At 38.5% G+C, this 15481-nt stretch overlaps 1 protein-coding gene across 6 annotated transcripts in view; it reads left to right on the top strand.

Moving 5' to 3' along the window:
* PATJ (PATJ crumbs cell polarity complex component) overlaps positions 1–15481 on the top strand; it is a 361279-nt gene that overhangs the window by 111520 nt on the left and 234278 nt on the right. For all 6 annotated transcript variants that reach the window (XM_043876093.1, XM_043876090.1, XM_043876094.1 and 3 more), the window contains exons 21-22: positions 166–286; positions 5733–5907. In XM_043876093.1, the coding sequence (XP_043732028.1) occupies positions 166–286; positions 5733–5907 (296 nt within the window). The remainder of the gene's footprint in view (positions 1–165; positions 287–5732; positions 5908–15481) is intronic.

Below are 15481 nucleotides of genomic sequence, written 5' to 3'. Positions count from 1 at the left end.
GTTACTAGCATTTGTAACTGCTTACCACAGTATAAAATGTTACTTGAGAAGGCCTGTTTGCAGGGCCAGTTTTCCACTGTCATTATGATCTGGGTTGAACAACATTATGGTGTTCCACATTTTATCATAAAGTGCTAATGCATTTCTGTTTTTCTTCCTCTCGAGATGAAAGAGAACTTTGGCATCGATTCCCTCTCCATACCGTCAACTGAAGGAAACACTCAACAAGGCAGATTTGATGATCTGGAAAATCTTAATTCATTAACAAAGAGTAGTCTGGATTTAGGTTTGTGATTTTCATTTCTCATAAACACAAGTTACATTATTTTGCAATCTTTCAGTTTTATTTGTGCGTATGATGAATTTTACTGTCATATATTCATTCATTATAATATTTTGAATTGAAATCTGCTTATTAATTCATCTGTTTCAAAATATCTGGAAAAGTAATGTGACTCATATTTCAACTTAGAGCTTTCAGATTCTGCTTTCAGTGAGGGCTGCATTTTCCCTGCCTCATTTTGCTTTTTATTAGCTGTGTGGATTACAACTAAAACTAGTGCCATATACTGAATCTGAAATAAGTCTCTACTAATATATATTAAAATCTCTGATGCTATTAAGTGATACTGTTAGCTCATTGAATGGGGTTGTTAAATATTAATAAAGAGAGACATATTTTAAACATTTATGAAACATTTTTATAGCCATATATTACAGTCAATTTTGGTGCATTAATAACTTAGTTTCCATTAAAGAATCCTAAAAGTATAGTGCTTCTCCTTGCCTCTTCCCATATTGATTCTTATATATTTTTGAAAACTTGCCTTTAAAAAGTAATATTTCCTTATCCAACACTGAAATATCAAATGTCATTGTAATATTAAGATTCCCTAGGAGAGACTCAAAGTATTGGGATTTATAGAGTCGTTGTTCAGGATTTATGCTGTCCTTCACCTGTTTTGACTCTACTTATAGAAAAAGTCTTTCTCTTTGGGCAGTTCTTGTGTTATATGATAATATATTGTTAGGAGAGAGAGATACCTGTTGAAAGTTATGTAACTGTTTTATATGAATTCAACATTCTATCAAGTAAAATCTAAAAGAATGGGATTCTTTTAATGTTATTAAAGATTGAAGGCATCTATGAGATGATAACAATTGCCAGTTCCCTGCCAGTCAGAACACATCATGAATAGTTAATTTAAAAAATTAAGATGGTTAATTTGAATATCTTAGATTAAGTGAGTCTATTCAATTTTTCATAATGTATAACCGATTGTGGCTAGGAGAAAAATGTAATTTTTTCCACAAAAATTCTCCTTGTATACTGTTTTTTGCCTTTTATTTTTTAATCCACCACATTTCTGTGCCCTCTTTTATGGCACAAATGAATGAATTAATGTGTTTGATTGCCATTGATATTACTAATTTATAGTAACATCCAGCATTGTTTCAGATCAGATAATTTTGTTGTGGAGAGCTTCCCTGTGCATTGTCAGGTGTTTAGCAGCCTCCTTGCCTTCTCATGCTAGATCCCAGTGGTATTCCCATTCCTAGTCATGGTCAAAATCAAAATGTCTCCAGACATTGTCAAAAAGTCCCTTGGGAGACAGAATTGCCCCAGGTTGTGACCCATTCACTGTTTTATACTGTCAGGATTGAAAGCAATGGGCTGGAAATATAGGGTGAGTGTTTGTGAAGAGGGACTTTGGAGTTAGGAGTAAGACAGGGGAAGGGACTTTGTCCTCATGGGATGATTCAGCCTTCCTCTGAGCCCTTCTCTAGGTATCATCTAAGTGACTCCAAAGTTATTTCCTCTGACGTCTGCTGCCTGCATGAGTTTCCCAGGGCCCTGTAACAAGTTACCACATACCTGGCAGCTTAAAACACCAGTAGTTAATTCTCTCACTGTTCTGGAGCCCCTAAGTCCTAAATTAATATGCTGTGCTACTTCTGTTGAAAGCGCTAAGAGTTGGACACGACTGAGCCACTTCACTTTCACTTTTCACTTTCATGCATTGGAGAAGGAAATGGCAACCCACTCCAGTGTTCTTGCCTGGAGAATCCCAGGGACGGTGGAGCCTGGTGGGCTGCCGTCTGTGGGGTCAAACAGAGTCAGACACGACTGAAGCGACTTAGCAGCAGCAGCAGCTACTTCTGAAGGCCTTGGGAAGAATCTATTCTTTTCCCTGTCCAGCTTCAGGTGACTCCAGCATCTTTTGGCTTGTGGCTGTGTCATTCTAATCTCTGCCTCCATCCTCACTTGGCCCTCTCCTCTTCTCCATGTCTTCTCTTCTTTTGTCTCTTATAAGGACATGTGTTGTTGGATTTAGGGCCTGCTTGGATTGTCTCATCTCAAGATGCTTAATTTAGTTACATTTGCAAAGCCCTTTTCTCCATGTAAGGTCTCATTTATAGGTTCTATGGCAGATATATATATCCAGGTGAACCATCAATCAACCTACTGTACTGCCTTAATCTAATATTTGGCAAGGCACTTGGATTCTATTTTTGGAGATTATAGCTTTAGGTATTAAGCTACAAATGTATACCTTAGGCCTGTCCTCACTAGGAAAGTGTTCATAACCACATGTGTTTTGAAAAATTTTTCAACTATCAGTGAATTTATTTTTGAGCATTCATAGCAAAAAAAATTTTTGAGAGCTGCCAGAATGCTGTGTGGCAAGTGCAAGTACTTGGATTAATGATAACCATGGGTGAACTGAGAAATTATTGATACAGAGTCAGTATAGTTTCAGTCCCAGGTCCCTCAGTACTAAGCCGTTAATCTGCTATGTCACCAGGCAAACCACCCACTTCTCCAAGCTTCCCCACTTCCGCAACTGTAAATGGTGCAACTGGGCTAAGTGTTCTATAAGGCCTTTTTCAAATCTGTAGCTCTTTGACTACTCTGTTAGTAACAGAGACTTTAAGAGTTACTTATAAGCAATTGAATTATTTTTGAAAACCTGTATGTAAAGGGCTATTCTTCACCCTGTACTTAATCTAAAATTGTTGTTGTTCAGTCACTAAGTCATGTCCGACTCTTTGTGACCCCATGGACTGCAGCACGCCAGGCTTCCCTGTCCTTCACCATCTCCCAGAGTTTGCTCAAATTCACGTCCTTTGTGTTGATGCCATCCAACCATCCCATACTCTGTCGCCTCCTCTTCCTGCCCTCAATCTTTCCCAGCATCAGGGTCTTTTTCAGTGAGTCAGCTCTAAAATCAGGTATCCTCAAAGACAGAAAGTAGTTCTGTTTCCCAGTCTGATTGGCCCTACCTAAAATGGGCCTCCAGTGAACCTGGATGAATTTCTGTCATTGCACCCAGAGTCAGGCACACTTGTGAATTCACATACTGGTCTCTTACAATAAGCTTCTGGAGGGCAAGGCTTATGTCTGATTGTGTTACCACAGTGGGTGCTCAAGAACTGTTTCTTGCATGAGAAGGTGATATGCTGCTCGTGTGTGGTGATTTAACAGCATGCCAGTTCTGACATGATTTAATGGCATGATTTATCAGTATGCCAGTTCCCTACCTATTTTTTTCTTGTCTGGTTGCTACCTTGTACAGCAACCCCTTTTCTGCACGGATTCTTCTTGCCTTTATTTTGTTTATCTTTCTCTTCTTGCACCTCACTAAGTATAGACCTTTTGGAAATTACTCCCATTCCTCTCCTGGAAGCATTAACTTCTGTTTATCCAGGGACTTTTTTTTTTTTTTAACTTTCCTGTTTCCCTAACTGTGTTTTTCTGTTGTGGCTGTTACCTAACAACCGCACAGGCCCCAAAGGATGTGATTTATTTTACGGGCTCCCAGATGCCATGGGGCACCTGACGAGCAGGCCTGTGAAGTCGCCTATGTCAAGCACGGTGCGAGAGGAGAGATGTGTACCTGAGCACTGCCCAGGAGGAGGAGTGGGCAAAGGGCATGGGCAGCCCTGTGTGGAGCAGGTAGTGAAGAGTTTTAGGCAAACTACAGCGTCCTATGAAACTCCGTGCTGTAATTTAATAGGCGGCTTTACCAGTGTAGCTGGATGGGAATTAGCTCTGCAAATAAGCCAGTTCTCTGTTCTTTTGACGCTCATTTGAGGCCATTTCTGCAGAATCTCCATCCCACCCAGTCCTTCCTAAGGGGAAGAGTAGACATAGGGGGCTAGAGCAGTGGTGCGTGTCTATGGATTTGACTGCATGCATGAATGTGGGCCCAGGGGTGGGCTGAGGGGTGCCTGGCGGTGGGGGAGAGGCACCTCAGACTTCCTTTAATACCACCTGAGTGTTAAAGTTACTTTCACCCCTCGCTTCAGATTCTCTGATGTATTTCCTATACTGTATTAATCAGTGTTACCAACTGATCAGATCCTGATTCAAAGTGTCTAGACAAGATAAAAAGCAGAAGTATAAGTGAGTTTACTAGAAAATCTGTTCAATATGAAGACATGGGAAGTTTAAGTGATGGTTATAGGAGAAGTTTTAGAAGAGTATCTATATCTCCTAGTGATCATTTTTAATTTTCTGATAAGCCAGGTTTCCAAAATATACTATAAATGTATGGATTGAAGGGAGGCATTTGATGCACCATTTTTTATATTTGTATAACATAGTGAAGAAAGATTGGCTGGGAATTGTAATGGATTAGATGTAATGGACACTGAGGAGTATCCTAAGAGCGATGAACGGGTTTATGCCAGCCTGCATGAAGGTCTCCAAACATGTACCATAGCACTGCGTGCACAGCCCTGCCCCAGTTATTCCTTTTTTTTGTAATAGAAAAGTGACACAGATGACATGTTAGGTAAATTCACACATTCTAATTGGCAAAATTCCTCGGCCTGGAATTCCCCATCTATAAAATATGATTGCTAGTGTCTCTTGTAACTAGTTTAATGTGAGAATTAAATAAGATAACAAATGTAAAAGAATTTTGGAATTTATAAACAAAGCCCCTTCAAAAATGTGTTTTCATTTGATTATTTGTTTTTCTGTGGAATTTTTTTTTAAGTCAGTGAAATGTTAGTGTGTCTGTAATTGAGACAGCCTAGATCAATGAAGGAAAATTTGTAGTAAGATAAGGAGATAACTGAACCGAACTGAACTGAAGGAGATAACCTCCATCGTAAAGGAGATTAGTTTTTTTTTTAATTGAAAGATTCTTTAAATTCTACAGTCCTTTACATTTTAAAAAAGTTTCACATAATCCAATAATAACCTTTTCCCCTCCATATCCCTGTATTGCCTCCCTGATTCCGTCTCTCCACTGGTAACCACTAGTTTATTCTCTATATCTGTGAATCTGCATCGCTCTTGTTTTATTTGTTAGTTTGTTGTATTTTTTTAGATTCCATGTATGAGTAATATCATACAGTATTTGTCTTTCTCTTTCTGACTTACTTATAAGATTCTTTTGATAAAAGATTCATATTGCTGAAATAATATCTTTTCACTGAAGCCATGCTTAACATTGTAACTCTCTTCCACTGAAGCCATGCTTAACATTATAACTCTCTTCCACTGAGCAATCCCTATTTCCTTTCCTTGCAGATTTTTTTTTTTAACCATAGTACTGCCACTATCTGACATGTTAAATATTTTGCTTATTTAGTTTAATATAAATAAGTCTTCTACCTGAATGGGGCCTGCCCATGTAGATATCTATAACTCTTTGTTGAATGAATGAAGAATGAATGAATGTATCCTGTGCTCACCAACATCTGGTTTTGCTCTTTAGGCATGATGATTCCAAATGATGTGCAGGGTCCTGGCTTGCTTGTTGAACTTCCTGTTGTGGCTCAGAGAAGGGAGCAAGAAGATTTGCCTCTATATCAACTCTCCAGGACTCAAGCTGTTTCCAAGGTTTCAGCATATGCAGGAATGTTGTCTTCTAGATATACCACTGATGCATGGTATGATATTATTTCTCTGCATCTTCACATTATAAAGTAGCTTTCTTTTAACTTCTATTAAAAACAATAACAGGTCATGTTTATGGTGGAATATTTGTAAAGTGCAGAAAAATATTTTGGATAAAACCTACTATATTAAATGATTACTGTGAGAATTTCCCATACTTAAAATTGTATCATATATATAATTTTGTATTCTCGCAGTTGTGTGCAAAATGGATTATGTAGAGTTTTTAATCAGATAATGGAGGTTAATTAAGAATTTAACAACTCAAGCAAGAAATACTTGAGGGCAAATTGAGGAAGGATTGCACTTAAGAGTTGGAGGGGCTATAGGAATTGTTGACTGATAACATGTGGGAAGTGAGAAGGAGAAGATGACCTGTGTTTCTGAATGGAGCAACTAGATGGCTAGCAGGACCATTAATTCTTTGGCATAAGATTGTAGGAGCATGAACAGGTTGAAAGGAAAATGATGAGTTTAGTTTGGGACATGTTGAGGGTTCAAGTATCCATAGAAAAATGAAGTGAAATGGAGTTAATTAAATACATGCCTCCAAGGATTTGTGCTGAGGTCTACCCTGATGTGGATACTTGGGGAACAAGATCAAGTGAAGATGAGACTTCTGGATTTGAATAGTCATTCAGGGGAGGCTCAAGTGATAATAGAACAGGGCCAAAATTGGAGTCCTGCAAAGCAGCAAAATTAAGGGCAGGAATGGAGGAAGAAAACAGTGAAGTGGAGTGAACAAAAGGTAGGAGGAAATTGATGAACTGGAGGTTGATATAGAAACCAAGAGAAGAGAGCATTTGAACAAGAGGATCATTACAGACTAATACAGAGAAAGGTCATGGTAGATAAAATGGAAGTTTTCCTGGGACTTGATCACATGGAACAGTTTCATTAGAGTGGAAATCAGAGAGTAGTGGGTTGAGAATTGAACAGAAGTCAGAAATTGGATAAAGTAAGAGCAGACTAGTGTTTTGAGAAACCTGATCATGAAAAGAGGCAGAAAGAATGCATGTTACCTAGACAACTGGAGGATATTGTAGGACTGGGGCAAGGGGATATATACACACACACACATAGATTGTAAGTGTGAAAGATCCAGAAAAGGAATATGTAGATGCTAGAAAGTGGGTGATTAAACATAGTCCCTGGAGAGGGTGGAGGGAGAGGAGGACATGGCACACCTAGAGAGATTAACCTTTAATATTTGATAGGAGGAAGCTCATATTCTCCATGGGCTCAGGTGCCAAGAGTGAAAGGAAGACACAAATACAGGCATTGTTAGTGCCTTGAGGACTGGAATCCGAAGTTTTTACCCTACGGCCTTGGGTTTTTTTTGTTTTTCTGTCATTTAGAAGAAAGGTTATTTACTCAAGATGATGGGGTGCTAGTAAAGTGGGCCATAAAAGGAGAGGTGTTGTAATAGAGATTAGCTTTTGAAACAAGAGTAGGAGAGTAAAGACCTACTGAATAGCATAGGTGAGAAGGAATTTAGGAAAATATTGATTCCCTTTTTGCAGCTTCCCAGAGAGTGAGAGAACGAACATCACCCCCTCAAGTGTGATATCTGTGGCTGAGAATCAGAGCTGCTAAAGAACAGAGGAGGTTGAGAGAACAGTGAGGGAAGAAGTTAGGTTGTGGGCGGTTTCTTTACAATTTAAGGAGATTTTGTGGAGGGTGATGGGTAGTTTGGCTGAGGGGGCCTTGGCAGCGGTGTGTGGGGACAGAAGCTCATCGGAAAGAAAAACCAGTGCAGTGTAGCACTGTGAGTATAGGACAGGAGAAGCAAATGAAAGAGTTGGAGGTATTGCGGAATGTAACAGGGATGAGAAATAGGGTAGGATTAATTGGCCTTAATGCTGTTATTTATTTTTTATATTTGAATATAGTTCACCTACAATATTGTGCTAGTTTCAGGTGTATGGCAAAGTGAATCATCATGCATATTCATATATCCTGCTAAGTGAAACGAGTCAGACAAACACAAATATCATATGATATCACTTAAATGTGAAATCTAATAAAAATGATATAAATGAACTTATTTACAGAACAGAAACAGGCTCACAGATCTCAAAATCAAACTTATGGTTACCAAAGGGGAAATGTGGCAGGCGGCGGGGGGAGTGATAAATTGGGAGACTGGGATTAATATATGTGCATACTACTATATATATAGAACAGATAACTGTGGGAACCTACCGAATAGCATAGGGAACTCCACTGAATGTTCTATAATAACTTATATGGGAAAATTAATGCTTTCATTTAAACCTTAGTCCAAGAAAGATTTTGTCTTGTTATATGAAATGTCTTAGACTTACGTCACTTCTCTGTTCAGCAATCTGTGACCTTTGCCTAGAGCTTTAGATAGAAACTTAATAAAAGTTGTTGTCTGGGCTTCTGCATAGCTTATGTCTGAGTGGAAAGGAAAGACTGGTAAGTCCAACTAGTTGGAGAAATTGGTGACTTTTTACTCAACAGACCTGGACCAATGTGTACAGGGGAGGAGCTGACAGGCCCAGGGTCCTAGTGCAAGGGATCTAACCAGTTCCCAGGGGAACAGAGTGTTAAACAACCATGAGTTTGTTTCTTTAGGAGAGATGCCTAGCAGTGGAAGTACTGGAAGAGTTAGGAATATGTTTCGACTTTTTTTATGTGGTCAAATTACTTTTCAGAGACATTTCCGTTTTTTAAATTTCTCTTGTGCTGAGTGTTAATAATGGACTCTGGCCAAAGAATTCAGAATTGAAGCTGCTTTTCACATTATAGAATTATAAGTGTAAATTGGAAAAGATTTAAACAAATTTCCAAACCTACCCTTCCGTCCTTGTGCAGAAGATGAAACATTCCATCAGTTGTGTCTTACTCAGTTTTCCCAGAGAGAAGAGGTCCACTTTACTCCTAAAGTGAGCACTTTGACAAGCTGATTTCTTGTGTTGGCACAGGCATTTAAGGGCTCCAGCCTAACCTTTGTCTTGAGAGATCAGTCTTGCATTTGAATGTTTTTTTTTTTTTTGGCTTGCTGTCATAGATTCAGTGTATATATTTCAGTCTCAGCAGGCTCCAGAAGTGTTCCTGTAAATCATACTACCCCTTTTAATCTCTCAGGGTATGCCCCATGGAGTTAGGTTCATAGATGAATATTTATTGCTACTCAGAAGACTTCCTGAGTAATGCACAGATTCCTTTTACAATATAGTTTTTCAGATCATCAGGGTGTCTGCTAGTGCTAAATGCTATTTTACAGTTTCTTTGCATTAATTTTTGCATAGGATTCAGCAGAGTTATTTTGTTAGTATTCACTGTGCTCTTGCATAAGCCAACTTCTCTTCGCCTCCAGGACTAATATTAAGAGGTCAGATGCACGCTGAAAGTGAAGATCTCTAGGAAGGGAGAATGGTGGGCAGACAGAGTGTGATAACTCTGAAAGGAATCTAAGTGATCTTGTTCTGAGTATTCTTCTTTCTTCATAAAGTTCCTTGAGATGATGTTTTCAGAATTCACCTGGCTTCAGTCTTTTTCTTAGTCAACTCTGTCATCACTTGCTGCCTAAAGACATGGGTGTGCCCATTAGTGGGGAACACGATATTTTTCAGACTAATAGGAGATGTGCAGTATAGTACTGTGCTGCTGCTGCTGCTAAGTCATGTCAGTTGTGTCCGACTCTGTGTGACCTCATAGACTGCAGCCCACCAGGCTCCGCCGTCCCTGGGATTCTTCAGGCAAGAACACTGGAGTGGGTTGCCATTTCTGTCTCCAATGCGTGAAAGTGAAAAGTGAAAGTGAAGTCGCTCAGTCGTGTCAGACTCTTCTTGACCCCATGGATTCCAGCCCACCAGGCTCCTCTGTCCATGGGATTTTCTCGGCAAGAATACTGGAGTGGGCTGCCAGTACCTTCTCCAGTATAGTACTGTGGTGCTGTTCAAATATGTTCTCTGTTATTTATGGCTATGTGACCCTGAGAGAGTTTCCCTTGTGTCTGTATTTCCTCACTTGTAAAATAGGTAGTTCTAAGGTTCAATAAAGTGAATATAAAGGATTTCATATAATGCCTTGAGCATAGTAAATGTTTAATGAAAGGCTGGCAGTGATGCTAGATGATAGTGACAAACTCCTGGCCCTTGAGGTGTATCTAGGGTATTCATTGTTGCTGAGTTTATTGAAACACTCAAGGAAGTTGTAGTTGTTTTGTTTTGTTTTTTTTTTTTAGATAAAAGAGGATCACATCACAGTAAGTAAAACAGGAAAGATGTCAGAGGCTAAAAACTGGGAGGATGATGAACTTGAGGTGAAAGGCATATTTTAAATTGAAAAAAAAAAAAAAATCGTAGGTGTGTGTGTGTACTTAGTCACTCAGTTGTGTCAGACTCTTTGCGCCCTCATGGGCTGAAGTCCATCAGGCTCCTCTGTCCATGGACTTCTCCAGGCAAGAATACTGGAGTGGGTAGCCATTCCCTTCTCCAGGGGATCTTCCTGACCCAGGAATCAAATCAAGGTCTCCTGCATTGCGGAAAGATTCTTTACCAGCTGAACTACCAGGGAAGCCCTGTGTGTATAATAGGATGCAAATAAAAAGAAATACTTTCAGATATTGGATACTTTGTTATGACTAGTAGGAAGTGAAATATGAGACTGCGTGTCATAGCTGGGGAAAGGATTAAGTGAGTTAGTGTTGTATTTTAAGTCCCCAACACTGCTTGGCATTTAGTGCCTTTTAAGTAAATGGTGAGTTTCTGATAGGTCTACCTTTGAGTTCCACTGCCAAAAATTATGTGTAAATTAAGAATATTGGTAGAAGACTAAGGGTAAAGGAGAGAATAAATACATGGACGTGAGAGAGGACTACTCTGGAATGTTTGACTTGGAAGGAAAAAGAAGTTTCCAAGGAGTTTATACTGTTGCAGCTGTGTCCACGCTGCAGGTGGAGACAAGTGTGAGAAACTAGGACAAGAGACACACAGGAGTATTACACTAATGCCTTTGGAAGTATAATTAGATATTTCGTTGCTAATGCAGGCTCTATACAAGGTCAAAAAAGGGAAAGGGCTAAGGAAGCAACTCACCCTTTATGAGTTGAACATTTGTTTCTTAACAAACGTCTTAAATGCGATTTTATGGAACAGTTTTCTTAATGTTGATAAATGTATAATGGTGGCTCAGATGGTAAAGAAAATACCTATAATGCAAGAGACTTGGGTGTGATTCCTGGGTCAGGAAGATCTCCTGGAGAAGGGAATGACAACCCACTCCAGTATTCTTGCCTGGAGAATTCCATGGATAGAAGAGCCTGGTGGGCTATAGTCCCCGGGATCATAGAGTCGGATGCAACTGAGCAACTTTTACACACACACACACATATACATTCATTTTACCAACACTCCAATCAAGATATTAAACATTTCCATCCACCCAGAAAATTCTCTGCTCCTGACTTCTAATACTGTAAATTATTTTTTTCCATTCTAGAACTCATGTAAATCTTACAATAGGTACTTTTTTGTTATCTGGCTATTTACTGAGTACCATGTCTGTGTATTTTAAACTTTCATGTATAGTAATGACTAATTCTTTTTTTTTTCTTTCTGATATTCATTTATTTTCTTTTTTTTTCCATTTATTTTTATTAGTTGGAGGCTAATTACTTTACAATATTGTAGTGGTTTTTGCCATACATTGACATGAATCAGCCATGGATTTACATGTGTTCCCCATCCCGATCCCCCCTCCCGCCTCCCTCTCCATCCCATCCCTTTGGGTCTTCCCAGTGCACCCGCCCTGAGCACTTGTCTCATGCATCCAACCTGGGCTGGTGATCTGTTTCACCCTTGATAGTATACTTGTTTCAATGCTGTTCTCTCAGATCATCCCACCCTCGCCTTCTCCCATAGAGTCCAAAAGTCTGTTCTGTACATCTGTGTCTCTTTTTCTGTTTTGCACATAGGGTTATCGTTACCATCTTTTAAAATTCCATATATATGTGTTAGTATACTGTACTGGTCTTTATCTTTCTGGCTTACTTCACTCTGTGTAATGGGCTCCAGTTTCATCCATCTCATTAGAACTGACTCAAATCATGGAAGCAACCTAGATGCCCATCAGCAGACGAATGGATAAGGAAGCTGTGGTACATATACACCATGGAATATTACTCAGCCATTAAAATGACTAATTCTTTATGTATACTGGTATCAGGTAATAATTTGCTTGTAACTTCAAGGCCATAGTGTAATATTTGTGTAACTAACCCTACTAGTTTGGAAAACATCAGTGCCTATTCTGCCTGGCTCCAGATGCTCGTATTCCCTCTAGTGTGTCACAGAAAATTGCCATAAAGAGTCTATATTTTAAAAGGAAAAAGAAATCTCAAGATAACTTAGCCACAATTGTAACTCTTTCTGCTTACATCATTTTGGGGTGCCGAGTTTGCTTGACCCTTATATGCCTTAGTATACAGAATTTTTATGTGAAAAAAATATATATTAAAAAGGAAAGGCAGAAAAAAGAAAGAAAAAAAAAAAAGGAAAGGTCACCTTGGCTATCTGGATTCATCTGATTTTTGTATGACATAGAAAATTTTAATCTCAAAGACATTGTATATTATGATGAAGTTTTACTATTAATATCCACTTGTTCATTAATGGGGCACTTTATCTTTCCTCCCAAATCTGTAAAGAATGATAACTTTGGGCGTTTGTTAAAAAGGACTGAAATAAAAAGCATTATTTCTATTAGATGGTTAATTCGTTTAGAGGAAAAGTGGTTATAAAACTCTGATTAAATGTAAAAGGCAAAAGTTCAATTACTTTAAGATTTGAGATTCTAACTGATTGAGCTATTGACCATGTTTAATCAAAGTGCAAATTATAAAATTAGAGTTTAGAATTCTCTTGTGAAAGATTCAAGTACATTTGGGCAAATTTGCATCTTAACATGTGCAGTAAAAGTATTTTACTTTCTCCATTAAATTTTAATTTGGGTTAAAAGGTATATGCATTCATCAGTGTAAAGTGACTACATTATTTTGGATAGTTGCTCATCTCCTGTGACTTTCTTTCTAAAACTAACCACACTATGGTTTTGAAAGTTTTATCTCATTTTAGGTATGAAATAATGTGAACAGAATATGTTCATCAATTTCCTAAAAAATAATAATATACTTTGAAAAAGTCTATCTAATGGAATAATTCTTTTGTTACAGATTTTCTTAAAGAAAACTAAAACTTTCCATATTTTAGATAACATTTTTCTCCCTTCACTTAATATTATATGTGCAAGTCAGCAGTTTAGGATATTTTTTATTTTATTTTTTTAAAAAGAAAAGCATATAGCCCATACCCATGTGAAAACTTGACTTCCATTCTATCTTAGCTAATTTTAAATTTAAGAATTTAATTCTTATAATGATATTATGCATGTGCCATAATAAAAATATGTACATTTTTTTCTTAATATATTTCATGAACTGTTTCTTACCCATACAATGTGTGAATTTTTTCCTTCACCCACCAACCAATTTTTTGATTCCTTGGACAATGTGTCCTACAATTCATTTCAGTTCTGACATTAACTGCAGAGTTAGTGCAGCTCCCATAGGTTAAGGGCTCAGTCCCATAAGACTGTCCCAACTTCAGAAGCCAGGCACAGATTCCAGGTTGCCAATTTGACTTCTGACCAACTGACTATGAGTTGGGGATTCTCATATCACCTTCCTGAGGTTCAATAATTTGCTAGCATGGCTTATAGAACTTAAGAAAGTGCTTCACTATTACTGCTTTATTGTAAAGGATACGACTCCGGAATAGCCAAATGGAAGAGATACATAAGGCGAGGAAGGGAGTGTGTGGGATGCAAGAGCGTCCATGCTCTCTTGGGGCACATCACCCTCCCAGCACTTTAATGTCTTCTCCCACCTGCAGGCTCTCTCAACCCTGTTGTTCGGAGGTGGGGAGAGGTTTATGGAGGCTGCATTATGCAGGCGTGATTGATTACATCATTGGCCATTGGTGATTGTACTGACTTCTAGCCCCTTTCCAGAGGTGGGGGTGGGGTGGAAAGTTCTAACTCTAAATACATGGTTGTTTCAGAGAAGGAAATGACACCTCACTCCAGTGTTCTTGCCTGGAGAATCCCATGGACAGAGGAGCCTGGCGAGCTACTGTGTATACCTGAATATAAATTCAAGTGAAAAAATTTTAGGGAAATGCATATTGGTTGAGCCTCAGTTAAATGCCAGTAATATTTCATTTAATCGTTGTTACTATTATGGGATAATCAAAATATGAAAATTTATGTTATGATTACCACTGTCCAATGAACATATATTTACATGTGCAAAAAATAATAATATGACATGATAAAATGAAGGTTTAAGTTGGTGGAATCATGGGTATATCATTTAGTGATTGCATTCAGCTGCTTATAAACTGAACCTCCCTCTTCACTCCCGCAGCCCACCTCCCCCCCGCTGCCAACTGTTAGTGTGGCTTAACTCAACTGGGGCTTGATTTCTTTCATGTAAAAAAGTCCTGAGGAAGTCCTGTCAGGGTCTTGGACACCTTCTTCCTTTCTGCTGTGCTGTCATCAGTGTGTTGCTTTAGTCCTCATTGTGTCTTCATGATTTTAAAATGGATGTTCCATCGCCAATAATCACCTCTGCCTTCTAGGCAAGAAGGGAAAGAGCATAGAGCAAAAGGTTCCTGTCAGCTGATTCTCCCTCCACTTAATGAGTTTTCCTGCAGGTCTCATCCAAGGACTTTTGCTTCCTTGATGCTGCTCAGAGCTCTTGCACACAGTTACCGTTAGCTAAGAGGAAGTCCAGAAAACTTATTTTTTAAAGCTGAGCATAGTGCCACCTGGAGTAAAGGGGTGTTATATTGGTAAGGAAGATGGGAGAGAGGGCATTAGATAAGTAACCAGCAATTATCTGCCAAGTTGTTTTCCTTGAATTTTATGATGCTTTTAGTCATAAAAAGTAGAATGGCTAAGGCAAGAAAGTTGTCTGCAGTGGGTAAGAAGTTAGTGATCCTTGATGATCTCAATTCTTTAACTGATTTTCAGATTGTTTAGATCCGTTCACTTTCTTTTTTTCAATCATTCTTAAACCATTGTATCCTAGAAAATTGTAGAGTGACAAGTAGCTGGAGTTTCGTGCTTTTTATAGGGCTTATTTGAGAGTTCAGAGGAAGATGGAGCATTGAAACTCCATGCTGAAGAAAAGATCTGGATACTGTGGAGAGGTTGTGTAGTACATCTGAGCCTTCTCTGAGCCTCATGTGGAAAATATAGTAATATGACCTGCTGTGCTTACTTCACAGGGGTTTTTGTGAAAATGAGATGGAAGAAGTAGTACCTACATTTTTATGTAGAGTAATATGATTGGCAGTATCACATATGTTATTTAATTTGGTGGTTCAAAGGCACATGCCTATTTTGTGATACAGGTTAGATTGGAGCTTAGAAATCCTGACTCCTCTTCCAGGTCATAGATTATAGTGCCTCTATCCTATTAGATAGCATTATTTTTATAACTACTCTATAATTCAGCATCCCACTAGGCAGTTC

This window comes from Cervus elaphus, chromosome 20, assembly GCF_910594005.1.
Source record: "Cervus elaphus chromosome 20, mCerEla1.1, whole genome shotgun sequence".
Taxonomy (NCBI): domain Eukaryota; kingdom Metazoa; phylum Chordata; class Mammalia; order Artiodactyla; family Cervidae; genus Cervus; species Cervus elaphus.
The sequence above is the reverse complement of the archived record's forward strand: the minus strand, read 5'-3'. Positions and strand labels throughout refer to the sequence as shown.